General features: G+C 37.8%; 2 protein-coding genes across 4 annotated transcripts in view; one reads left to right on the forward strand and one right to left on the reverse strand.

The window, feature by feature from the left end:
* LOC129746057 (sodium- and chloride-dependent GABA transporter ine) overlaps positions 1–12,150 on the forward strand; it is a 63,404-nt gene extending 51,254 nt beyond the window's left edge. For all 3 annotated transcript variants that reach the window (XM_055739485.1, XM_055739486.1, XM_055739487.1), the window contains 2 exons: positions 11,243–11,419; positions 11,477–12,150. In XM_055739485.1, the coding sequence (XP_055595460.1) occupies positions 11,243–11,419; positions 11,477–11,719 (420 nt within the window). In that variant the 3' untranslated portion in view covers positions 11,720–12,150. The remainder of the gene's footprint in view (positions 1–11,242; positions 11,420–11,476) is intronic.
* Positions 12,151–12,415: 265 nt separating this feature from the next.
* Positions 12,416–14,618, reverse strand: LOC129746058 (uncharacterized). The gene is made up of 4 exons (XM_055739488.1): positions 14,413–14,618; positions 13,833–14,351; positions 13,332–13,769; positions 12,416–13,068 (listed from the first exon to the last, which is right to left on the reverse strand). Exons 1-4 carry the CDS (start codon positions 14,509–14,511, stop codon positions 12,940–12,942), a joined length of 1,185 nt encoding a protein of 394 aa, XP_055595463.1. The 5' UTR covers positions 14,512–14,618; the 3' UTR covers positions 12,416–12,939.
* Between the last annotated feature and the right edge of the window lie 12,398 nt (positions 14,619–27,016).

Below are 27,016 nucleotides of genomic sequence, written 5' to 3' on the forward strand. Positions count from 1 at the left end.
TCAATCTACTTTTTAGAGCGAGAAAGTTTCCTATGATCCACTAATCGATCTGTTTTGAACTCAGGTCTATCCAAGCTGAAATAGGAAAATCATTAGCATGAAACAAATAACTATTAAGATCTAATTTAACTTTCAATTAGGTAAACGTAAAAAGAATCTACGTTCAAATGAACACCTAAACTTCACCAAGTAATACTTTTTTATACGGGATAATTCTTTCTACAAGACACAACCGCAAAGCTGTTTTCTTTCCGTGTGAACAGTTTTTGTTAAATATGTATGTTTTTATTAGTTTCAGCCGTTAAAGTAATAATTAGGGGAGAGTGGAGTATCGTGTGCCACCTCGATTATCTCAGATGTGTGTTAAGATAAAAATTTTAATCCAACTGTCGTCGTCGTCGCTTTGAGACGAACATATATTATATATAAAGAATTGTCGTTTTTGATCTCTTAATGGAATTTATATAATTTTTATATAAGTTTTTTATATTTTTTCAACATTTAAGAACCTTAAACTAGGGTTGCCATCCGTCCCGCAAAAGCGGGACATGTCACGCTTTTTTGTTGAATGTCCCGCTGCCCCGCTTTTTCCTCAAAATGTCCCGCTTTTTTTCCTGGAAAACTTTTACAAAGTTAGCTGACTGACACCGGAAAAAATCAAACTTTGTCTCAATTTGAATTCTATGATGAACAGAAAATCTTTCAAATCAACTTTTTTCTTAAAATAAGCAACATTTTTCAAAGTTTATATAAGAACAATACAGAATAAATCTAAAGCTCTTAGCATCACAGTAAGATTCTGATTCAGGTGTTCTTGCAGCACGTAATGTATGAAAAAAAAATTGTTAAAGTTGCCTCCAGATAATTATAAATTTTAGAATTATAGAGATTAACTTTTTCGCCGGAATCTTAGTTAAGTTTCCAAATATTATACACCACCTTTTTTGACTCAATTGTCCAAAGCATATAAAGATGGAAGTTTTCTTGATTTTTTCAAGCTTCAGAACAATTTTTTTTTACCAAACAAACTAATTTTTATGAAAATTACACAATGGTTTTTAACGCGCTTTCAAATCCGCCGTTAACATGTACGACTTGAAATATTTTCTTTCAAATAACGTGTTAATTTGCGAGAACCGTGAAAAAAAAACGGTGCATATGGCAAAAATCACTGTAAATAAAAGACATGTAAGAAAAACTGAGTAAAATCAATCTGCGTTAAAAACTGTACTTAGTGTACTTTTTATGAACAAGTTTGCTGATGGTAAACGTTTATGTTTGGCTACACAATTATAGTTTTTTTTTAAATATTTTCTTAAATGTCCCGCTTTTTCCGCTGTGTCCCGCTTTTTTTTCGTGAAATGTTCCGCCTTTCTCTGAAAGTATCTGGCAAGCCTACCTTAAACCCCATGACCCCTTTTAAGTTTTGCCTCTAAATTCTATTGGTGCTGTGGAAGTCAAAAAATTTTAAGTGAAGTTGTATAAAAAAGTGCTAAAATTTAACCACATGTCCGAAATCTTAAGGGATCTATATGTAGATAATAGACAAGAAGCATTATTTGCATCCTAACATAACCCTTGATATCAAGTTTGAAATTTATTGAACATTTCGATCATGATTTTAAAATAATAGAAATCTTTTAAATAATAGCTACTAATTTAAGTAAAGCGATTCAAAGCCTGGAGCAACCCCTATTTAAAATCGAAATGTAAAATATGAAATTATGATCTCGTATGTATTTCAACCTAAGAATTTTCAACATTGGCTACAAGTTTGACAAATTAAAAACTTTTATTTAGCCCTTAAAGATGATTGTGAATTCTTAAAATGAACTTGAAACCGAATTCAGACTGAATCAGATTTCTGTCATTTCGGAATTTTAACTTAACCTTCATAGCCATAGCGTTTTTCCTCTAGAAACACTTAAAATTCGAAGAAAAAAACCCCAATTTTTCCTGTTTTTAGAGGAAAAATCTCATTTTTGATTGCTAGTTTGTAGAAAATCTACTAAAAACTAATGTTAAATTTATATATCAATGGAAATTCAATAACTTGACCTACAAAACCCACTCAAAAAATTATCCGAACCCCTCCGAACTCCTAAGTTATAACTTACTAAAAAAGGCATTATTTTGGATGCTTCGTAGTATATCTCCTTTCTTAGTTGAAATATGTAGTTGAAATGTTCCACAAAATTGTGTGTTTCAACAATTTGAACAACTTTCTCAAATATACCAAGTTTGTAAATCGTAAAATAAAAAATATATTAAATAAAAACTCAAAATTACTTGTTAAAATGCTCGTTATTTTTAAAATGCTCGTAACTTTTATGTTTTTCATGCGATCTTGATGGTGTCGTCAACAAAGTTGCTTAAAATAATAAGATCTACAACTTTTGTGAAGACATCAAGTCCCTAAACTAATTGTTTCAAGAAATAATTTTTTTATCTCCCTTCCAGGTGAAAAAATCACTTTTTTCTTTCAAGAATTTGATAGATCATTTAAAAATATAAAAATGTTGCGAAGACATCAAATGTCTACCGTTTACCGTTCGTCCGCAAATAATTTTGATCGCTTATTAGGTGCATTTACCCCTGTGTGCGGCGTAAGAATTTTCTACTCTTTTTGAGAATTCATTGCTTAGACAAGATTAATATGTAACGTAATACGTATTATAATGTGACCCCTTGGTAAATCTCTTACCAATCTTTTTTTTAATTATGCTAAATTTTGAGTCGCCGTGACTCATACGTCCCCCTTCATGTTGACATTTGAAGAAAATGATACATGGTTACACTTGGCCAAAAACCATGTAAAATTATGGACCTAAATAAATTGATTTAAATTATAAAACCATACAAGAAATTTTTTTTAGTTGCAAACATTACAATATTTACGGTAGATTTTACTGAACTAACCCATTGCAATGCCAATGCATTGGCACTCTATCAACAGATGATTTTTATTTATTATTATTATTTTTTTAAATCTTTTAAAATCTGTATTGAGGTTTGAAAATCTGTATGAAAATCTTTATCTGTATCTTATCTGTTTTAACGTTGAAAAATCTGTATGCTTAATACAGAAAAATCTGTATATAGCGGTGGTCACACACACGGTCTTGCCAAGGTTGCCGAAAAAAATTCAGTGTTTTTGAGAAAAAAAAACTGCCTTTCTGTGATTTCGCCCAAAAATTCTGTGATGATTTTCTGTGATGCTATTTCCTTGAATTTCATAGAAAATTCATGATAAAATGGGTCTTTTTTACATTTTTGTAGGACAAAAACAATTACCATTACCAATCTTATCATATTTTTCTAACTCGAAGTAAGAAATCTCAATTTGATATTGACCAAAAAATTAAAATTTTGAAAATCCATTAAAAATTCTAAAATTCTGTGATATCTGTGAATATTTCAAAATTCTGTGTTCTGTGACACAGATTCTGTGATGAAAATTTGATCAAAATTCTGTGAAATTACAGATTTTTCTGTGATTTCGGCAACCTTGGGTCTTGCTTGTTAACAATCTGGACAGGGCTGCCAGTTGTGCCCGCACAAGTTTTCTAAAATGTCTCCTTTAAGGGTTTGTAATTTCAAGAGACATATTTTTATCTCGAATGGTTCGTGATTATTGCTGAGCACGATTTTGCTAATTAAAAATTTGGTGATTAGTCGACTATTGCTTTTCTTTGGGGTCAAGACCGTCATTCACTCTCTGGAGCCACTTCGTTTGTAAGAGAAAATTTCATCAGATTTATACAATGCTGGATAAAACTGCTCCTATTTTTGTGAACAGGGAAACATAAAGAAATTGAGTCAGATCGGACCACGATGAAATTATTCTTAACTGCTGTTTATTCTTGGAAGGTAACTGAATATTTTCTTCAGAACCAAACATAAAAACCTAGTACAGTTTTTTATAGTTATGAGTTTTCTAAAAGCTCAAATTATCAAAGTTAAACTAGCACTTCAGGAATCGCAAAAAAAATTGTTTAAACTCACGTTTAAATGTCTGTTTATTTTCACATTTGGTCCAGCAGTGTTGCTTCAAAATATCACCTAAGCATTATGTTTGCTTTTTTAAACGGGTTTTATGTTTTATTTTAATTCAATTGCCAGATTTTTCAGTATTGTTTTATTTTCGAGTAATCAGTAAACCTTTATCAATTTTCAGTGTAATTTCAATGAATGCATATCAAAATACAAAATTAACAGATCGTTTAAATATTTAAAAACAGTTCAACCGTTTTTCGGAGCATTTTGACTTCGACGTTTCCAGGGATGTTTTTCGAAAAAAGTGATAAGGACCTTGAGAACCCCATAGTTTGAGTTAAATGTTTTGTTTATTAATTATAATTTTAAGAAATCATTTCATCATTAATCCGTTGATTAGAAATAAATAACAAATAACAAAATATAAAAAGATGTGATAGCACTCTTTTATTCATGTCTATATTCCGATACAGTGCTGCAAATTTTCTGAAAGCGCGAATGATACTGACTGTGATTTACTATCAGTGCTAAAAGCTTTAACTGAAATGAACGAAATAGAAAAGTCAACAAATATAAAAGCTTCCACAATTGGTATAAAATTGTTGAAATAATAACACTAGTTTACAGCATTTTTGAACTCAGTAAACTGAAGGTCATTTCCAATGTAAAATCGGGCGCTGAATCCGAAAATGAAATTCAAAAAAATCTCAGTAGAACCGTTTTTGAATTATGCTCCAAATATGAAATTTCGAAAAAATTAAAAAAGTTCTTGTACTTAGATTGAAATATCTCGGACGATATAACAGTAATTTGAAATCTTTTTTTTGCATATTAAAGGTGAATGAATTTTCTATCGATCATCTGAACACTGTTTTTGCGTTTGACCAACAGTTTTGATGATATTAGTGACTTTGTGAGGAAAAAAATTATAAAAAACGCATTTTTTTAGAGAAAATTTTGTTTCAACTAAAGTTTTTGACTCGATGGTAGCATTTAAAAAATCTGATTTTCTTTTGTACTTAAATTTCAATTTAAAACAAAGATTTCAAGTGGTTTCTTATCAAAATCGGTTGAAAATTGAAGAAGTTATGGCTACTTTACCATAATAGTATTTTTTGTAGTTTTTCATAATTTAACGAACCGCAGAACACTTATCATAGTATAGGAAGAATGAAACATGATAAATCTCACTCGCACCAAGTCAAAATTATTTATTAGCTTACCAGAAGGTCTCATGCCAAGTTTCAAGAAGATCTGACCATACGGAGGGGTTGCTTGAGTATCAAACGTGAATAAAATTTTGAGGTATTTTGCCCGGAAGGAGCGAAAAATACTGGTTTTTCATCAATAACTTTTTTCATCACTAGCTGATTGTTTTTTATGGTTGATTTTCTCAAAGCCTAAAATGAGACAAATATTTCACCCGAAGACTGTAACTCGATTGGATTTGAAACAGAAAAGTTATTGCGGTTCAAAGATTGTATTTTGGTCGAAAATTGTCGTATAAAACGCAATGCGTAAAAAGTACTCATTGCGTGTTGGACAAAATTTGCGGCCTTTGAACCGCAATAACTTTTCTGTTTCAAATCCAATCGAGTTACAGTCTTCGGGTGAAATATTTGTCTCATTTTAGGCTTTAAGAAAATCAACCATAAAAAACAATCAGCTAGTGATGAAAAAAGTTATTGATGAAAAACCAGTATTTTTCGTTCCTTCCGGGCAAAATACCTCAAAATTTTATTCACGTTTGAGACTCAAGCAACCCCTCCGTATGGTCAGATCTTCCTGAAACTTGGCATGTGACCTTTTGGTAAGCTAATAAATAATTTTGGCTTGGAGCGAATGAGATTTATCATGTTTCATTCTTCCTATACTATGATAAGAGTACTGCGGTTCGTTAAATTATTAAAAACTTCAAAAATTACAGTTATGGTAAAGTAGCCATAACTTCTTCAATTTTCAACCGATTTTGATAAATAACCACTTGAAATCTTTGTTATAAACTGACATTTAAGCGCAAAAGAAAATCAGATTTTTTAAATGCTACCATCGAGTCAAAAACTTTAGTTGAAACAAAATTTTCTGTAAAAAAATTAGTTTTTTATAATTTTCTTCCTCATAAAGTCACTAATATCAACAATACTGTTGGTCAAACGCAAAAACAGTGTTCAGATGATCGATAGAAAATTCATTCATCTTTAATATGCAAAAAAGAGATTTCAAATTACTGTTGTGTCGTCCGAGATATTTCAATCTAAGTACAAGAACTTTTTTAATTTTTTCGAAATTTCATATTTGGAGCATAACTCAAAAACGGTTCTACTGAGATTTTTTTGAATTTCATTTTCGGATTCAGCGCCCGATTTTACATTAAAAATGTTGTTCAGTTAATCGAGTTCACGATTTTTTTAAAATTTTGTAAACTAGTGTAATTGTTTCACTGTAACATTGATGCTTCATTAATGTTCTAATAAATAAACAAAGCAGAACTGCAGTGTACATCAGTAAAATAACTGAAACAAGTATGGGAAGAACAAAACATGATGAATCTAACGCGCTTCAGGCTTGTTTGCTATCGATTATTTGCAATTCACTTTTGCCAACAATACTGTTGTTTTCTGTTAGTTTAAGATCGAAAAAAAGATTGAAATGCATTTATTTTTGGAATAGTTTAAAATTAATCACAGTTTTAGACTAAATTCAGCCGTTAAAAAATCCAGAGAAAAAATAAAAATTTAATTTAAAACGAAGAATTCAATAGGTTGGTATAATAATATAGTGGGTTGAAAACTCTAGCAGCTAAGATTATTCAACCTTGACAGTAATGCTGGCTTTTGGAATAAAATTGAAATATTCCAAAAATGGGGTTTCTAGAATTGGGCTCAAAAATAAAAATAAAACGTTTAATAAAAGACTCCAGGGATACAATGATCATTCTATCAAAAGACAGTAACATGCCAAATTTAAGCAAGATTGAACAAACCGTGAAACGTTTTAACTTGATCTCGTTTTTTTTTCTAAATTGTTGTTGTTGTTTTTTTTTTAATATATACAGGGACCGGAATTGATCTGCTACATAACTTGAACACTGATTATTACGAGTCGTACAAAACCTAATTTAATTACACCTTGTCACTTTGTTAGTTTTAAGTGTAGCTTAGCTTACTAAGCTGTCAGAGGATATATTTGTTAATTTTGTAATCAAATTTGGGCATCGAGCATAAAGCAGTGCTAAACTAGTGTGAAACGACAGAAAGACATATTTCGTGAGCTGTCCAGTATACGTGTATTTATTTTTTTTTATCTCGCCTCGCAAACTTGGAAGATACCTGGAGATCAGAAGTACTAAAAACAGTAAGGTGGAGGTCGTCAAACTGCAGCAATGCGACACTTAAATTGGCGACTGAATGTAATATACCGTATCATATCAAAATTGCCATCGAATTCTGGAAGATTAACTTTGGACCAAGCCTCACAAGATCCAAAGGAGACTCCAATCAAGACTTTTATGTAGAACGAAAGCAAGAACGGGTCAAAAGAGGGAAGCGCAGTTTACGCGGGCCGCGCATGTACACGCTAGAAATAATTAAACCGTTTATGTTTCAAAAATAACCATTTTTGACCTTTTCCCGGGAAATGTCATTTTATGAGTTCTCCATGAGAAGTCATAAAATGACTTCTAGGGGAGAAGTTCGAATATGGTTATTTTTCAACCGAATGAGATTCTAGCGGAGAAGTTGAAAAAAAGGTTATTCTCTAACCGTTTTTAAGGAGCTCCTGGATAATTTGCAGATTTTGAAGAGTTTCTAGTAAAAATTTCATTAAAATTTCCGGTTTCTATTTAGTATTTTTATTAATTGAAACCAATACACTATATTAAAACAGTTATCGCTGTTAATCGTAAATGCACATGACCTCAACAAGAAGATACAATTGTTTTTTTTTTTTAAATTAGGTATGTTTTGTTTCCCATGCAAGTAAATTTTATTCATACCGAGATGATACTTTATAACAAGATTTTAAGGCAAAATCGCTAGATGAATACCGTTGAAACACCCGGTAGCATCAAAGGCCCCTCTCCTCCCACTACTACCGAATTAAAATGATAAAAAAAATTAATATAACGCCGGTGCCGGACATCGCCGGAAGTGGCGATATACTTTGGTGACATTTTGAAGATGAAAATGGTCAAAATATCATTGACTCCAGTACTGTTCGTTCACGAGGGGTGAGGTATTAATTTTTGACCGGCGGGTGATGTTTTTAAAGCAGTCCAGCCCATTCCCGCTTCTTCCGGATGGTGAAAAAACAGTCGGAAGAGTAGAGTAGCTCGCATTTTCGCACCAATACCTAAAACAAAAATTCTTTATTAGGTACCCAACCCTTCCATCCTTGGAAGGATTCAAAAGTATTTTAAGGAATGTTAAAGCTTACCGGAAGTGTAATCCGAGTTCTCCTTTTCGTACGGGGTCATATTTCATCGATGTCCTGAAATTTAATTTCATTTGTTTATTGTAAGGTTGCAATTTTTAGATAACGAATATTAAAATATTTACCTTTGATCACCACCAACAGATTTGATGTGTTCCGAAATTACAAGGACCGATTTAATCTGGAACTCGATCCAGTTACGCGGAATAATGGAGTTTCGAAAAACGCGTTTGTCTGCAAATTGGCAATTTTCAAAATGGCTACGATAGGAAAACCAAAGTATTCAAACATTTTGTGGTTAATGCTCAAGAACTACAAAAATGGTTAAAATTTGAGAAGTAAAAATTCTTTAAAAATAACCATATTGGCAGTTTTTGGGCCAAAGCTATAAAATGGTTATTTTTGAACCGAAAATGTTTAAATGAAAATGAGCGTGTACATTTTTTTTTTTTTTTTTTTTATTACATTTTCTTTATTTTAATAATTTACTACATCTAATAACCAGAGATGATCCACCCACATGCCCATCATGCAACGTGCAGATCACGATCAAGCATATCCTCACCAACTGTTCCTTATACCACACCCACAGATCCTCATGTTCCCTCTCAACATCACTCCGCCAAATCCTCGCCCCCTGCCCCGACGAAGAGAAAAAGTTGATCAGCTTCCTCAAGAAATCGAATCTTCTACACCAACTATAAATCCAAGCTAATGGAAAAACCCAAGGACCAAGAAACAGAAAAGATAACACCAGGGAGAAATACAAAACTATCTACTAAAAACCCATGAAACGCTCCACTTCGGGATGAATAAACCTACCTGGTTTAAAATCCCGGAGAAAAAAGAACAAAAAAAAAAAAAAAATAATTTACTACTAACACATCTTACGTCTAAACTATCCTAAATTCAACCAACTTCCAATTGAATTCCATTTTGAAATACAGATATTGGTTGCCAAAAAGATCACGAACCTATGCAGACGTATTAATGGCCACTAGACGACATAGACATGCATTGTTGAAGGTCTGGTCGGAATCACCGTACTTACCTGGTGAAGATCAGCCGAACACCCTTAACAGGTGAAGATTAATCAATTTACGCATCGGGAACAGTTTTACATATGTCCACGAACTGTACGTCAGAGTACTTTCTTTCATCACATCGTATTCGATGACGATACCAACTTGAAGATGACTGCAAAGCTGAAACACAGTCTTTGTGCAGGTCCGGATGGCATGCCAGTGACTTTCCTAAAGCGTTACATACCGCATCTGCTTACGCATCTTCTAAGCATCGCTTATGAAATCCACATTCCTCTCCATTTAGAAAGAGGTTTACACGTTTTCGGTTCCCCAAAAAGTTGACAGGAAGAATGTTAACAATTATTGCGGTATTTCTGCCTTTTTTTATTTCATTTTTTTATTTACATAGTATTCCGTCTCACGACATAACTTGACGAACATAATTCCCATAACTCACTCGGTCCATGGCAACCGTTCTCCTATTTCTCGGGCACCCCACGTTCGCCAGATCACGCTCCACTTGGTCTAACCACCTCGCTCGTTGCGCCGCGAATACTCCGAGTGTACGCAGGTCCTCCTCGAGCAATATCCATGTCTCGTGCCCGTAGAGAACAACCGGTCTAATGAGCGCCATATACAGGTTACACTTCGTGCGAGGGCTAAGTCTTCTCGACCGCAGTTGCTTTTGGAATCCATAGTAGGCACGACTTCCGCTGATAATTCGCCGCCGGATCTCACGGCTGGTGTCATTGTCTGCGATCACCTTAAGTGCGATTGCCAAACTGTTTGAGCTGGTTGTATTAGATCTATTTTTCTCGTATTGCAAATTTTATTTCTCTAACGAACAACATGCATTCATACATAGCTAAGCGTTCTACGACAACAAACGTTCACCTCTACTGTACAAGACAGCTTTGCCCGAGGATCTCAAACCGACGTCATCTACACTGACCTGTCCGCGGTTTTCGACAAGGTAAACCACAAAATAGCCATCGCCAAACTTGATCGTATCAGTATTTGCGGCTCTTTACTGGAATGGTTCCATAGCTACCTGGTAGGACGAAACAGCTGAATCATTTTCCAATCAATTCCCTGCCTCTTCTGGAGTACCTCAAGGCAGCCACCTAGGACCCATAATATTCCTGATCTACTTCAACGACGTGCTGTTGCTTCTCGATAGACCAAAACTTGCGTATGCCGACGATTTAAAATTGTTTCAGCCCATCAACAGACCCGAAGATGTCAACGTCCTTATAGTATAAAACAAAAAAATGCAAGAGATTATGACCTTTGTTGGTATGATCAACCATTTTGTAGGTACATGCAAAAACGTTTATTCATCAAGCTGTTACAATGATTGTTACTCACACACCGGTTGAAAAAATGAACTCGTGGCATAGCGAAGTTTAAAATTCGGATTGTAAAAGGGTTTTTCTCATACGCATTGTCATGCTCAGTCAGGTGACATTTTAATCCCATCAAATGATTAGAACATTGGGGCTTATTCTGCGACTCGAGTGACGTGACTCACGAAATATCACGTCTTTGTCCTGACTTCAGAAAATGCTTCAGAAAAGAAATTTGTGTATCGATGAGCTCTAAAGACCAATAACAGCTCATCCGTACGAAAATTTTGAGGCTAGAGTGGCTATTTAAGCCAGAAAAGCGATATGAAATTTCGTAAGTCACGTCACTCGAGTCGCAGAATAAGCCCCATTATTTCTTGTAAGAGAATGTCCACATTTGACCAAAATCAAATTTCAACTTTCTTACCCATTTTTTCTCCACAGTCCCTTTGGATCTTCAGTTTGATCAATTACGAAGCACCGACGTACCACAACGGCAAATATAACTATCCGGGATGGGCTCACGGTCTCGGGTGGACCATCACGGCTGCTTCTCTCATTTGCATTCCCGCCTTTGCCATCTACCAGATTGCCCGTGCCGAGGGAGACACTCTGGGACAGGTGGGTTTCTGAATGAATTTACAGTCATACCTCGAGTAACAAATTTCGTTTTTGCAGAAAATCATGAACACCCTGAAGCCGAATCTGTACGAGTGTAAAATCTGCGGTGAGCATCACTGTGACCATGACTTCCCGGACGAAGACTACGGTCAGGAAATGGCACTAGTCGATTCAACCTCTGGAGCGCCACTCATTCTGCAGGCTCCTCCTCCCGGGATCAATCAGGCCAACTCGCACCAGCAGGCAGGGAACGATCTACTAGAGCGAAGCCTATCACAGGACGATTCGGCTAGGCGATGATTTCTGTAGGGAATAAAGTTTCTACATAGGTGACATAAGAAACAAAAACGATAAGAAGACGCTTATAGAGTTAATTGAGGCACAGTTTGAGTCGAGGGCTGTTGTAGTGCCCCAGGAACAAAAGACAATTAGCTAGCTCAATTACGACATCACAATTTCACCATAGGCCAAACACGAAAAAACGAGAAAATAATAATAAAAAAAAACTTGTGTTTAGCAATACAAAATGTGTAGGTTTCAAAAACAAATTCTAAAAGCATGTTAAGACGACGCTAAAAACCAGAGATGGTTGTAAAAAATGTATCACTCCCGCCAAGAGAGAGAGAGAGAGAAAAAAAAGTTATATAAAAGACAGTAAAACTTTCAAATAAGGAATAACAAACCGCAGCTGTAAATTTTCTTTTCGTCGAATAAAATACTTCTAGAGTTGATGTTGTTTTTTGCTTCTGAGAATGTCCCTAATTGAAAAGACTAAAAAATCCTTATTTTCATCACATCTTTCAAATAATTGTTTTATTCAGTCACATCAATAAGTTCTGGTTGCACTTCCTTACCAGGTTCCGTTAAATCACTTTCCAAACCAAAAACTAGTACAAATATTCTGCCACTTAGGGGAGATTTAAAACAAAAATTAGTCGTTGTACGCTTGCAAAAATCCTACTCTAAAAACTAACTGAACAACTTATCAACTCTACCACTTGATGGCCTACAATAGCGTTAAGAAACAATCCAAATGTGAAGCGAGGAATTATTTTCCGCAGGAAATGCCTCTCGGTATACATGTATGAAAGCAGGATTCTATTTCCTTCTATCGATAATTTGTGTTTTTTTTTCAAGCGTTCTAAATCTACAAAATTTGTGTGTACTGCTAAAAAGTGTTCTTAATGCTGAGTCTTAATCGCCATATCGTCGTGTTGAGCTTTCAAACGTTCTACCGAAAAGTATTCAATCAAAATTATTCGACCAACTGGTCGAGCAAACTTAGGAGCTAATTTCATCAGCGCAATCTTCTTTCGCCGTCTCGCGGAAACACACATCATACATTCTACTGAAGTGTAAAGATTTTCTGTGTTGCGTTGTGGTTGTGTGTAAGTATTAAATACATTGGTTTTTTGAGTTAAATATAAGTATAAATAGATATTCGCAATGACTAATATTCTGAATTCTCGTGTCTCCTGTTCTGCGTATTTATTCTCCCAGAGCAACTCAGCAAGTTTGGCTTAGAAGAGACCTTCTAGCGGGGGCAGTACTTCGTACATGGCATACTTCCAGGTCCATCTCCGGGCAAGGGCCTCGAATTTGGGCCGCTCGTTCTCGTACATCCGGCCGAGTTCCGGTTCCATGCAGATCTGTAAAGTTAGAAAAGCATATTTTTAAGCAATGAAACATCTTAAAAAAAGATAGGTAAAAAAAACACATCTGGCTTGGTTTGATTTGAGTCTGCTGAATGATAAGATTTGAGAATAAAAATTTAACCATTTCTCAACTAAAATCATGAAATGTATAGAACAAGTCAAAGGTTTTTTAGATCATGTTTCGTTTCTAAAGGATTTTTTTAATTGTACTCCATCCTAAACTTAAGATCTACAATTTTTGTTCTATATCTACGCACCTGAGTAAACGGATCGGTTAGCAGACTCTGCACCGAAAGCAGCAGCTTCGAGATGGTCAGAGCCAGGGACCAATTGTGCTGAATGATATCGATTCCGACATCGCCATGGCGGGACACATTCGGGTGCACTATCTTGGTAAGGAACCGAACCTGTGGCGGCAGCATCGGATACGAACAGGGAATGACTATGTAGAGGAAAAATTTGCCTCCCTCGTAGGGACTTCCGGCGGGGCCGAGAATCGACGCCTGCCAGTGAAAGAGCTGGTTATCGAGGGCTACCGCATCGATACCCTCGGTGGCATCCAGATCCAGGGATCGGATGTCGCTTCGAAGCCGGTTGGCTCGCATATGATTGACCCGACCACGCATCGGCGTCTTCAGGGCCATCTGGATCAAACATGTCCGACAGAAACATGAATTCATCAGTGCACCGTACATCTTAAAGAAGAAAAAAGGAAATTAAATTTGTTTTTGTAAGTTAAAAAATGTAAATTGACTAACATGTAACCAGTTCGGGATGGTTGAGATCTGCTGGAACAAGGGCCACCTCTCCTTTGTGTACTTTTTCCACATCTGCTGCGGAGTGTGCACTTCCAGAATCCGCTTCCATTGTTTGCACACCTCACTGACGTTCCATAACGATAGATCGTCCAGATGGGAGAAAATTGAGAGCAGCACCTCAACCGGAAGTGAGCAAATTTTCTGCTGCGACTCATCGGTATCACGCGCTTGAGACAACATGTCAATGTATTGATTCAGATTGCGAGGGGCAGCCGGGCGGGGACGTTCCACCAAGTCATAATCCGACGGTTCATCATCGTCGGTGCGATCTTTGGCCTCCGATCCATTCTCCGGTGGTTCGTCATTACCGGAATCTTCGTCATCGGAAAGTTTTGTTACAAGCCCTTCGGCTTCCTCGTTCGAGTGGTTGGGAAAAATAAAAGCGTGGCATGTGCCACACAATGGTTCTCCATAGCTGGGACCGTAATATCCGTTACATATCCAGCAGGTTGAAGAATTCTTTATAGATAAAAAAAAATGAATTAAAAAACCAAAACAAACCGCACTAGACAAAACTTACCGAAAATTCAAAGCTCTTGCAAAAATCCTCGTACTCCACGTCGTAGTGCAACTCCTCCTCGTATTTGGATGTAAACGACTTGCTGCATCCGGCAGCCATCGGGATAGTATCACGTAACAGATCTTTTTTCTTCAGATGATAAAAAACTGCTCCGGAAAAAGCAACAAAATCCGCGGCCGAAAACGGTTTGTATGTAAACAAATCCTTTATCAGTTTGACAGCTCTCGGCGAATCGATTTCGAAAATACACGCTGCGGCAGAATAACTCGGAAGAGCGTTAAAATTAAAAGTTTAATTTTCGAAAATGGAAGAACGTGATGCCAGTTGAAAACAAATCCTTAAGAAAGCAATCATTATGTCGATAATTAATTTTGTTTCATTCATTTCATGTGAAATCATTTATGTTTGCGTGCAACAAGCTTAAAATATATAATGAAAAACGGTAGTAAATTTTCCAATTTGAAAATTCATTCATAAATTTCATATTTTAGTCAGATTTAAGATGTGCTAAGTTTCGTTATTGTTTAAAATAGATAAAGTAAAACAAAATTATTCTAGAACAATTTTGTTAAAAGTAACAACCAGAAGGTTATAAGAGAAACAGTCAGCTTATGAAAACTCAAAGCGTTTTCATAAAAAAAAGCTTTTGTTGATAACGCCAACCAAATCAACGAGCCCCTTGCCCTTAGTTCCCGAAACGTCAAAGCCAAGTCCGGGAGCTCGTCACTCGCTTCTGTCAAGCCAGAAGACGACAGGGCGTTTGGAGGAGTGACGGAGCTAGGAGGAAAGAAGGAGATTTGATTGGCCGAAAGTCGAAGCGCGTGTGCTCAGATAAAGTGTTCTTTATAATATTACTAGCTGACCCGGTGTGCTTTGCTACACCTTTCAAAATCGAATGATATTTTCAGAATTTACTCAGATTGTTACTGTTTTGTTGGCTTTATTTTAAGTCAAATTATAACATAATTCATAAGCAACCGCTATAAACTGAGAGCTGCAGCTGGAGTTTCGGATGGCAACCCAAAAATAACTTAAACTTATATTCTGAATATTGATCCATAAATTTGTGTGAAAGATCTGATTATTTTAATCTGTTTCTTTAATCTTCGCCCTAAAAAATGAAGGGTCTCAAATAAATCGTACGCAAATCATCCAACTGATAAAATATGTTTTTCTTTGCTTGATATATTCTGGATTTATGCTAGAAAACTGATAAGAGAGGCCCCCCGCCCACCCCCTGTCCTTCTTTCTCGCCCTGCTGAATGGGGGGTGATCTTTAATAATCATACCCATTTTATTCATTCCCAAAAATCTTTTTGTATCAAATATTGTTAATTTGGTTGAAAAGTTTTAAGCTTCACAACCAAATTTAAATGGAACCCCTTTCTTCCTTCTCCTCTCTACACTGTAAAGCGAAAGGGTCTATATCAATCTTAGAAAAATATCTCGTAACCAAGTACCTTTCCATGCCACATTTGTTTCCATTTGTTGGCTTCGTTAGCATAAATTGAGAACTAATGCTAACAAAACTGTATTGGGCAAACCTCCCTCCTCCCATGTACCTACTCACTGAATAGAGCATGGTGTGTCAGATAATCATAGAATCGTACCAAAATGATTTTCCATGTTAAGTTTTGTCCATTTCTCTCCTCTTCCCTTCCTTTATTCCCAATTCTATCATCCCACTGCAAGAAAGGAATTGTTTGACGTAAACAAATTTCTCGTTTTAAAATACCATCCCATGCCAAATTTGGTTTTATTTGCGTTGTAAATTCTTGAGTTATGCATAAACTTAAAAGAAGTACCATCCCCCTTCCGTTCTCCCCATTGAATGGAGGGGTGAGAACATAATATTCATAATAGACACATTCCACCGTGACGTGAAATCGCTTTTCCGGACTTTTCTGCACTGTTATCATTCTAGAAGTCGACCAGTTTACTTGAAAATGAAAAAAAAAATGTAGCAAACGGTCGCAAATTGAATTTCCTTCAAATTTAATATCATTTGGTTATTTTAAAATTTAAGTTGTTATTGTTGTGATTAATTACTTTTGTGACGTGAATTCACGCTAGAATTAACAACGAACGAAGTTATGCTTATTTGAAGTTGTGACGTGAATTCACTCAGTTCAAACAGTACAAGGTAGTTGACTGAATTCACGTCACGAAATATAAAGTTATACTGGGATTATACTGAACCATTCTTTGGAGTCTTCAAATTTTTTGTACACTTTCAAAAACGATATTTTGTTGTTCCGACTTTTGCAATCATAAATTTTCGGTATCTGCACCTAACATTTTCCTTATTTTGATTGGCACTTTAATAGCAACATATTGAGGGATCATATGTTAAAATTACTACTGTCTTCATATAAAGATTCACCAAAAAAAAAATTTATTTTTTTTTCAATCTTTTTTGTATTTTTAGCTTAGCTTAGCTTAGCTTAGCTTAGCTTAGCTTAGCTTAGCTTGATTAACTACTCACATCCACCTTAAACCGTTAAACCCGAAATGCATAGTTATAGAAAATGGATTACTTCCTTCAAAATCAAATTATGATTACAATCAGTTCGAGTTCCACGATCGCTGGTGTGGCTCAGTAGAACAAGTTCCACATCGCCAATGGTTGCTACTCCGTGATTGACCGAGGCCATCAATTTTGTTCAGAGGTCAATCTTTTTTGTATTTTTATTTGAAAATAACGAACTTATTAAAAAAATCAACTAAATTATGCTCGATTTGTAAAAATCCGACCATCTGGAGGGTCAAAACAGCTCTCAGAGCCCATTTTTCATATAAAATTTAACAAAAAATCAAATTTTGTGACGTGAATTCACTCATTCGCGCTGTTGTAACTCAGCTAGGTTCTAACCGATTTCTATAAATTTTAGAGTTTTAGAATCGTCTTATCATTTTCAAAGAAAATCTCATTTTTTTAATTAAAAAAATGCCGGAGTTTTCTCGTAAAATTAAAAACCTCCCTTTTTTTGTGACGTGAATTCACTCATTTGCGACTGTTTTTGATCGCTTTTCAAACCAATTACATTGGATATAAACAAATTCTTTTTTCTACAAAATGAAGCCGATATTTTTGGCTTCTGAACATACTAAAAATATTTCCAAAAAAAAAAATCATCCATATATTAAAATTCATGATTTTGTAAAAGTTGTCAAAAACACCACTTTTTTCAACAAAAAAACTGATTTTAAAAATCATCTAACACATGTGTAAAACAACTTTTTTTTCTTTTTCCGTTGGTGATGTGTGATTTGAATTATCAAAATTATAAACAATTTTGAGATTTTTTGATACGCGAACGGATTAAAATCACTTTTGAGCGGTACAAGCGCGTGGAATGTGTCAATAGTATTTTTTGTTCTCAATTACTTTATTTCATTAATCTGTTAATTCTCGAGTCATGCAAAAAAAAATGTATGGAAGCCCCCTTTCTCCCTTTTTATCTTTCCGTTAAAAAAAGGTGGCGCTTCAATTTATAATAGAAACATTTCTCGTATCCAAATACCTTCACATGCCAAATATGGTTCAATTTGCTCGATCAGCTCTCCAGTTATACTGAAAATTGTAAGGGAGACCTCTTCTCCCCCTTTTCATCCACCTTTTTGAAGGTGTGAGGGATACGAAATATTCATAGAAGCATTTCTCGTACCCAAATATCATTCCATGCCAAATTTGGTTCCATTTGTTGTTGTAGTTCTTGTGTTATGCAATAAAAATTTTATGAAACTTCTTTCCCTTTCCTTTCTCCTCGCTGGAAGAAGCAAGGAATCTCAAACAATCATTAGAACATGTCACGTTCCCAAACATCCTCCCATGCCAAATTTGATTCCGTTTGCTTGATTAGTTTTTGAGTTATGTAAAATATTAAAAAGAGGGCCCCTCCCCCCTTTATATCTCCCTACTGGAAAGAGGGAGGGATCTCAAATAATCATTGAAATATTATTCTTATCCAAATACCTTCCCATGCCAAATTTGGTTCCAATATCTTGATTAGTTTTCGAGTTATATGAAAAATTGTAAGGTAGCCCCCCTCCCCCCTTCCTATCACCCCACTGAGAGGTGAGAGGGGTACCTGATATTCATTGAAATATTCCCCGCTCCCAAATATCACCTCATGCCAAATTTGATACCATTTGCTTGATGGGTTCTCGGGTTATGCAAAAAATTGTCTTTTATTTGGGAGACCCCTCCCTCCCTTCCTGTTAGGGGGAGGGGTCCCAAACCAGAATAGGAACCTTCCCCGGCCTCCAATGCCCCCACATGCCAAGTTTCACGTAAATCGATTAAGTAGTTTCCGAGTCTATAGGGAACAGACAGAAAGACAGACAGACAGACAGACAGACAGACAGACAGAAATTCATTTTTATATATATAGATTTAACGTTGTTATCAGTTATCAGAGGTAGCTTAACGTAAATTTATCCATCTGTCCAAATGCTAATTTGATTAATTTAAGTCTAGGTGGCAAAAAGAGCTGTGTACTAGTTCAGCTAAACAACTCCTCGCTAAACTCATTCCCGCGTATCACTGAGTAGGTTATGAATACGTGAATTCAATTGTCATATCATATCTAATTAGTTACTATTAAATAGCTACACGACACAAGTCGCATTTATACACAATCGAAGGATTTATTATTATCAGAACTCTGATTGTTAGTTCATATTACGGTAAGGTGATCAGGAAACAACACTCCATCCTAAAGCTGACCTCAAATTATATCATTAACGCCACAGGTCCCAAGTAAATCATCAGCTCTAGCCAGAGTATCAAAATCGTTGCGAGGCACGAATTCACTAAACGTAAGCGCAACATTCTCTTGATATTTCCTTAAATTAATTGTCTCTGCATATTTGTAGGAATTTTGTAATAAAGCATACATTGGATTTATTAACAAAATTACGAATTTTGCCTTCGCCTCAAAACATTACAAAATTCGTTTATGGCGAGCGTGGACTCAAACGGATCGGACCTAACAATCATGGACAGCATACAAAAGGCCGAAGAAAAGAACATCGTCGAGGAGAAAATTATTTCACCAACCGGTAGTTCCGGTTCAAAACAACAAACAGGCGCCGTTCCGAAGCCTAAGAAAGTGAACAAATCCGTGAAGATTTTGGAAAAGGCAGTTCACAAACAAAAAAGGAATCCTGTCCGTCGCGTTCGCAAACGAAACGACCATCACTGCAAGGCATGTGACGAGCGAGACACTAGCAGGATGGTCATGTGCGATTCCTGCTCAGCCTGGTATCACTTCACGTGCGCAGAGGTCTCTTCTAACGTCGCGGATGAACCTTCATGGTCGTGTGCTGCATGTATCGCCAAAAAGAATCCACAGAATGCAGAAAGGTGTGATAAAGGTTCTACCGCTCAACAAAAGACCACAGCCAAGGAATTTGGAAATGCATCCGAAGAAAAGGAGAAGCCTAAAAGCGCTCGGTCGGAGACAAGTCGACTACAAAAATTGAAAGAAATGACTCGTCTAAAAGAGCAGTATTTAGAGCAAAAATATGCTATCCTAGAAGATTTGGAAAGTGAAGCTGCTAGCGTGGCTAGCAAAATAGATACCAGCGAAATAGATAGGGAATCCGATATTCAAAAGCGGTTGGAAAAGGCAGATCTTCTAGGAACCAACAACGCTCTAGCAGAAGAGCTAGTGGAGAACATGCCGCATCACCACGAAAAACTCTCACAACCATTCAGGCATCTCAGATCAAACGTAGCACCTAAAGGCAAAGCGATGGAACAAGGACTGGTTTTGCCGAATCAACTGCGAAAGGAACGACGTGAAGTGCTGCCTAGACCGAAGGAATTTGCACCCGGTCAACGTTCTACGCCATTGGCAGGTGCTAGTCGCTCCAATCACCAACAAACGGACAATGACGTCGAGGACATTTGTATTCTCAATAGGAGCCAAATCCGTGCACGTCAAGCTGTATCGAAGGAGCTCCCAGAATTCAGTGGTAATCCCGAGGACTGGCCGTTATTTCTGGCAACATTTAACTCTTCTACTCACATGTGTGGATTTTCCAATGAGGAAAATATGCTGCGACTCCGTAAAAGCCTGACAGGAAAAGCCTTAGATGCAGTGAGAAGCCGATTACTTCATCCGACCAACGTCTCTGGTGTGATTTCTACACTAAAGATGCTATTCGGGAAGCCCGAATCCATAATACACTCCATTATTATGAAAGTCCGCTCCCTTCCGTCACCGACCATCGAAAAGCTGGATACGTTAGTAACATTTGCAATAACCGTAGAAAATTTGTGCGCAACAATACAGGCTTGCGAAATTCCGGATTTCGCATTCGATGCATCGCTACGTTACGAGCTCGTAAATAAACTGCCTTCTATACTCCAACTGGCATGGGCTCAACACGCCAGGGCTCATTCTAACCCTAGTTTAGTGGAATACAGTACCTGGCTCTACTCTCTAGCTGAAGACGCAAGCACAGTTATATTTGCCAACCCTGCCAACATGAAATCGCGAAAAAATGCAGGATACGTTAACTTCCATGAAATGGAAGAAGATCCCGAAGAAGATCTACCCGTAGCGACAGTGCTTTACCATCAAGATAGTGTAGAGAGTCATGGATGCATGATATGCGCTGGAAATTGCTCAGCACTGGAAAATTGTCAGAAATTCAAAGCTCTTCGATTAAATCAAAGATGGGATGCCATCAAACAGAAAAACTTATGTCGTAAATGCCTTAACCGACATAATGGATCATGCCGGCAGCAGAAACAGTGTGGTGTCAATGGATGTAACTATCTACACCATCCTCTTCTGCATAACAACAAAGCCAAACGACCGCCGCATAGTACAAACGACTCAAATGTGGTAGAAGGAAGTTGCAACATAAATCAGAGCCCAGGTAATGAAGTGCTATTCAGAATCCTTCCAATAATGCTCTACGGTCCAACTAAAACTGTCAGCACTTACGCGTTCATCGATGATGGTTCGGAGCTAACACTCCTGGAGGACAATCTGGTAGACGAGCTTGAACTAAATGGCCCTCGGCAACCGTTGTGCCTTAAATGGACAAGTGGCACTCAGAGAATGGAGAACAGGTCTCGAAAAATTAATCTAGAAATTTCGGGAAAATACGACGCAGCTAAAAGATATCGTATTGGAAATATTCGAACGGTGAAATCCTTACAAGTCCGCCCACAAACCTTGAACATGCAGCAAATGCGGAAAAGCTTCAAGCATCTTCGGAATGTTCCAGTGCACTCGTACGAAAACGTTAGTCCAAGATTAATCATCGGCTTGGAACATGCACATCTCGGAAACCCTCTGAAAAGTCGCGAGGGAAAATTGCAAGATCCGATAGCATCAAAAACGCGGCTAGGATGGACAGTTTACGGTAACTGCACTGATGAAACGTCTTCAACGCACCACATGTATCACCACACCTGTCATGCATGCTCATGCAACGCCTCTTCTGACAGCAACCTTCACATCGCTATGAAAGATTTTTTTGCGATCGAAAGCATGGGTATTTGCAAACCGGATAAACCATTCAGTTCCCAGGAAGATCAACAAGCCTTAACGTTACTCTCCAATACTACTCAACGCAAAAATGGACGTTACGAAGCAAGTTTGTTATGGAAATACAGCGAAATTCGTGTTCCAGACAGCAAAAAAATGGCGCTGAACCGATGGAACTGCCTGGAAAAAAGACTCCTTAAAGATCCAACATTGTATGATACTATGCAGCGTACTATAAATGATTATATTCAAAAAGGATATGCACGAGAACTTACCCAGGAAGAACTCAATGTTAAACGCGATAGAACATGGTACCTTCCAATCTTCCCCGTCACCAATCCCAACAAGCCGAACAAAACAAGGCTGGTATGGGATGCCGCGGCCACCTCGCATGGGATCTCGCTTAACTCCATGCTACTGAAAGGACCGGATCAACTCGCATCTCTTATCTCAGTTCTCCTGAAATTTCGGGAATTTAAAGTAGGAATATCCGGGGACATTCGCGAAATGTATCATCAGATACTCATTCGCGAATCTGACCAACATTGTCAGCGCTTCTTTTGGAGTGATGAACTAGGTGTCCCTCCACGCACCTATGTTATGCAAGTTATGACGTTCGGCGCTCGGTCATCTCCTAGTACGGCGCAGTACGTAAAAAACACTCACGCTCAGCAGTTTAAGCAGACACATCCGGCAGCCGTGTCCGCTATTATCGAGAAACACTACGTCGATGATATGCTAATTAGTACCGAAACTGTAGAAGAAGGCATATCCCTGGCAAGTGAAGTGAAATCTATTCACGCCTCCGCTGGGTTTGAATCGCGGAATTTTGTCTCCAACTCTCGCAAGGTGGTTACAACACTAGAGCAACTCAATCCACCAGAAACTTGCGACGAGAAAAACATGAACATCGGAATAGCGGCTACAACAGAAAAAGTGCTTGGAATGTGGTGGAATACCGCAAACGACTCCTTCATGTTCAAGATATCGCCCCGTTTCGACGAAGACCTACTCGAAGGACGACGAAAGCCAACCAAACGTGAAGTGCTACGAACGCTGATGTTAATTTTCGACCCATTAGGACTGGTCGGACACTTTTTGATGTTTTTAAAGTGCCTCCTACAAGAGATTTGGAGAACATCTATCGGATGGGACGATCCCATCGGGGACGAACAGTTTCAGAAATGGACTCGATGGCTAAATGTTCTTCCACAAATAACTACACTTAAAATTCCTAGATGCTATCGCGCTGTAGTATCGCTAAGCCCTGACACAAACGTTCAGCTGCACACTCTAGTCGATGCCAGTGAAAACGGTATGGCAGCCGTTGTGTATCTGAGATTCGAAAAGAATGGAAATATTGACTGCACGATTACTTGCTCGAAGACTAGAGTATCCCCGCTCAAGTTTCTATCCATTCCAAGATCTGAGCTACAGTCCAGCTTAATAGGAGCCAGACTAGCCAAAACTGTTTGCGAAAATATTTCGTTTAAAGTAGATCAACGTTTCTTCTGGACCGACTCGAGAAACGTACTTAGCTGGATGTCAGCCGATCATAGACGATACAGTCAATTCGTTTCTCATCGTGTGAGCGAAATATTAGAATTATCTGAACTCTCCGAATGGCACTGGATACCATCAAAACTGAATGTCGCAGATGAAGGAACAAAATGGAAGAAAAATCCTGACCTAAGTAGCACATGTAGATGGTTCCAAGGACCACCCTTTCTTCGGCTTCCTTCAAGCCAATGGCCGCTGCCTGAAGAACCTATCGAGCAAACAGAGATCCCAAGCAACCAAAAGTCCCATAAAACAGGTACAAAAACGCTTACTCAGCCCCATCATTGATATGAAGTATGTTCTATGCAGCTGAAAATTTAAGTTCTTATTGATACTTTCAAGTTCCAAAACAAGTATTAATGATTTTCTATTCAGCTTCCAGCGGCCTCTTAATTCAGCTTCCAAAAAATCGCAAAATGAGCAAAAAGATTTCTCTCTATCTCAACTGAACCGTTGGCTTCGGTTCATATCACCTTCTCTTGATTATTTACTGTGTTCTGTACCGGTGCCGCCATGATGCCACGCGCCGGATTTCAAACTCGACAAATTGCTCAATTTCTTCTTTGCTACATTTCCTACATATATCGCATCAGAATGGTCACTCAAGTACAAAATTACTTATTGAAAAAAAACTTGCCCGGCTTGAGGATCGAACCCCGACCTTCGTGGTGAGAATCGAACACGCTACCACGAGACCACGCCTAGATGTTGTTCTAACTGAAACTAAAACTCGAAGAGATGATTTGATTTTGAAAGCACATCAATGCACTTTTTGTGATTTATCAAATCCCGTTTGAGCACTTTTGTGCCCTTTATGTGATTTACCAAATCCCGTACTGAGCACTTTTGTGCCCTTTATGTGACTTAAGTCCCGTATAACGTACGTATTGATCACTTTTGCAGCTTTCAAGTTCGTTAATGAGCACATATAGTTCACTAATGGGAATTGGGCAAAACAAGTCACATACAACGTACATATTAATCACTTTTGCAACTTTCAAGTTCATTAATGAGTACATAAAGTTCACTAAAGGGAATTGGGCAGTTGTTTCTCTTTGTCAGCCAATATGTAACTTTCAATGCCTTCATTCAAGTAAATATGTGACTTTTGGTTGCTTGGGATCGAGCTACGTGCGCATTTACTGTGCCATGCAGCGTCCCCGGACAAAAATGTTATTCCTACACACAAATTTTCATCGTGGAATAAACTTCTCCGTTGCACCTCCTTCATATTCAGATATATTTCAAATCTAAATAGCTGTCGACTGAACAGGAAGAGCTCTACCGGACCCCTGACCGACGCGGAGCTTCGTGCATCGTGCACCACCGGGCCGCTTACCAAAGCTGAACTTCAAAGGTCCGAAATCTACTTATTCTGTAACGTAATATTCCTAAAAATAGCCCGCTTCATAAACTAAACGCGTTTCTGGACGATAATTTGGTACTTCGAGTAAGTGGACGAACCTTAGCTTGCGAGTTTGCATCCTTTGATGTTAGCAATCCAATAATTCTTCCGAGAAGTGATCATATCACTACCCTCATCGTTCGCTACTTTCATGTACGCTACCATCACCAGAACCATCAAACCGTTGTAAATGAGCTTCGCCAACGCTATCACATTGGAGGCTTGAAAGCGCTTTATAAAACAGTACGTAAAAATTGTCAGATGTGCAAAAATGATAGCGCTACTCCACAGCCACCGTTGATGAGCGACCTACCATTATGTCGTCTTGCAGCGTTCAATCGACCGTTCTCTTATAGGAATTGATTATTTCGGACCAATGATTATTAAAAACGGTCGAAAACAGGAAAAGCGCTGGGGCGTTCTGGCTACCTGTCTGACAATTCGAGCAGTCCATCTTCAACTAGTACGCTCATTGACGACTGATTCTTGTATCTTAGCCATACGCAACATCATGTGCAGGCGCGGCGTCCCTATAACCATTTACAGCGATAGAGGGACAAATTTCATCGGAGCCGATAAGGAGTTAAAACGCACTCTAGAAAATGTTAACCAAGACAGACTTATGGAAGAATTTGTAACATCGGAGACGCAGTGGTCCTTCAATCCACCAGCCTCTCCCCACATGGGGGGAGCCTGGGAAAGGCTCGTTAGAAGCGTGAAAACGAACTTAGCCAAGCTCAAACCAAATCACGCCCCGACCGAAGAGATCCTCGAAAATATGCTCATCGAGATCGAAAACGTGATAAATTCAAGGCCCCTTACTTACGTGCCGACTGATGATGATAGCTCACCGGTGCTTACTCCTAACCACTTTATTTTAGGATCCTCAAATGGATTGAAACCATTTGTTCCCTTTGACGACAGCGCCCTGGCGTTGAAGAAAGGATGGCAGCTATCACAGCTCATGGCTAACGTGTTCTGGAAAATGTGGGTACATGACTACCTACCTACTCTCACTCGCCGTTCAAAATGGTTCTCTGAAGTCAAACCAATTGAAGTGGGGGACATAACTGTCATCGAAGATCCTAATCTTCCCAGAAACTGTTGGCCGAAGGGCCGAGTTATAAGGACGATAGCGTCACCGGATGGAAGAACTCGGAAAGCAGTGGTGCAGACTATAAGCGGAATTTACGAACGCCCGGTAGCAAAGCTCGCTGTTTTAGATGTTGGCGACACGGATAGAGTACGCGAGAATCTACGTCTCCCGTACACTACGGGGGGGACTGTTGATAACGCCAACCAAATCAACGAGCCCCTTGCCCTTAGTTCCCGAAACGTCAAAGCCAAGTCCGGGAGCTCGTCACTCGCTTCTGTCAAGCCAGAAGACGACAGGGCGTTTGGAGGAGTGACGGAGCTAGGAGGAAAGAAGGAGATTTGATTGGCCGAAAGTCGAAGCGCGTGTGCTCAGATAAAGTGTTCTTTATAATATTATTTAACGTTGTTATCAGTTATCAGAGGTAGCTTAACGTAAATTTATCCATCTGTCCAAATGCTAATTTGATTAATTTAAGTCTAGGTGGCAAAAAGAGCTGTGTACTAGTTCAGCTAAACAACTCCTCGCTAAACTCATTCCCGCGTATCACTGAGTAGGTTATGAATACGTGAATTCAATTGTCATATCATATCTAATTAGTTACTATTAAATAGCTACACGACACAAGTCGCATTTATACACAATCGAAGGATTTATTATTATCAGAACTCTGATTGTTAGTTCATATTACGGTAAGGTGATCAGGAAACAACACTCCATCCTAAAGCTGACCTCAAATTATATCATTAACGCCACAGGTCCCAAGTAAATCATCAGCTCTAGCCAGAGTATCAAAATCGTTGCGAGGCCTTGCGAGGCACGAATTCACTAAACGTAAGCGAAACATTCTCTTGATATTTCGTTAAATTAATTGTCTCTGCATATTTGTAGGAATTTTGTAATAAAGCATACATTGGATTTATTAACAAAATTACGAATTTTGCCTTCGCCTCAAAACAGCTTTCCAGTGTAAGCTTTTTTATGAAAACGCTTTGAGTTTTCATAAGCTTCCAAGTTCTTGAATACAACAAAAGT

This window comes from Uranotaenia lowii, chromosome 2 (assembly GCF_029784155.1).
Source record: "Uranotaenia lowii strain MFRU-FL chromosome 2, ASM2978415v1, whole genome shotgun sequence".
NCBI classification, from domain to species: Eukaryota; Metazoa; Arthropoda; class Insecta; order Diptera; family Culicidae; genus Uranotaenia; species Uranotaenia lowii.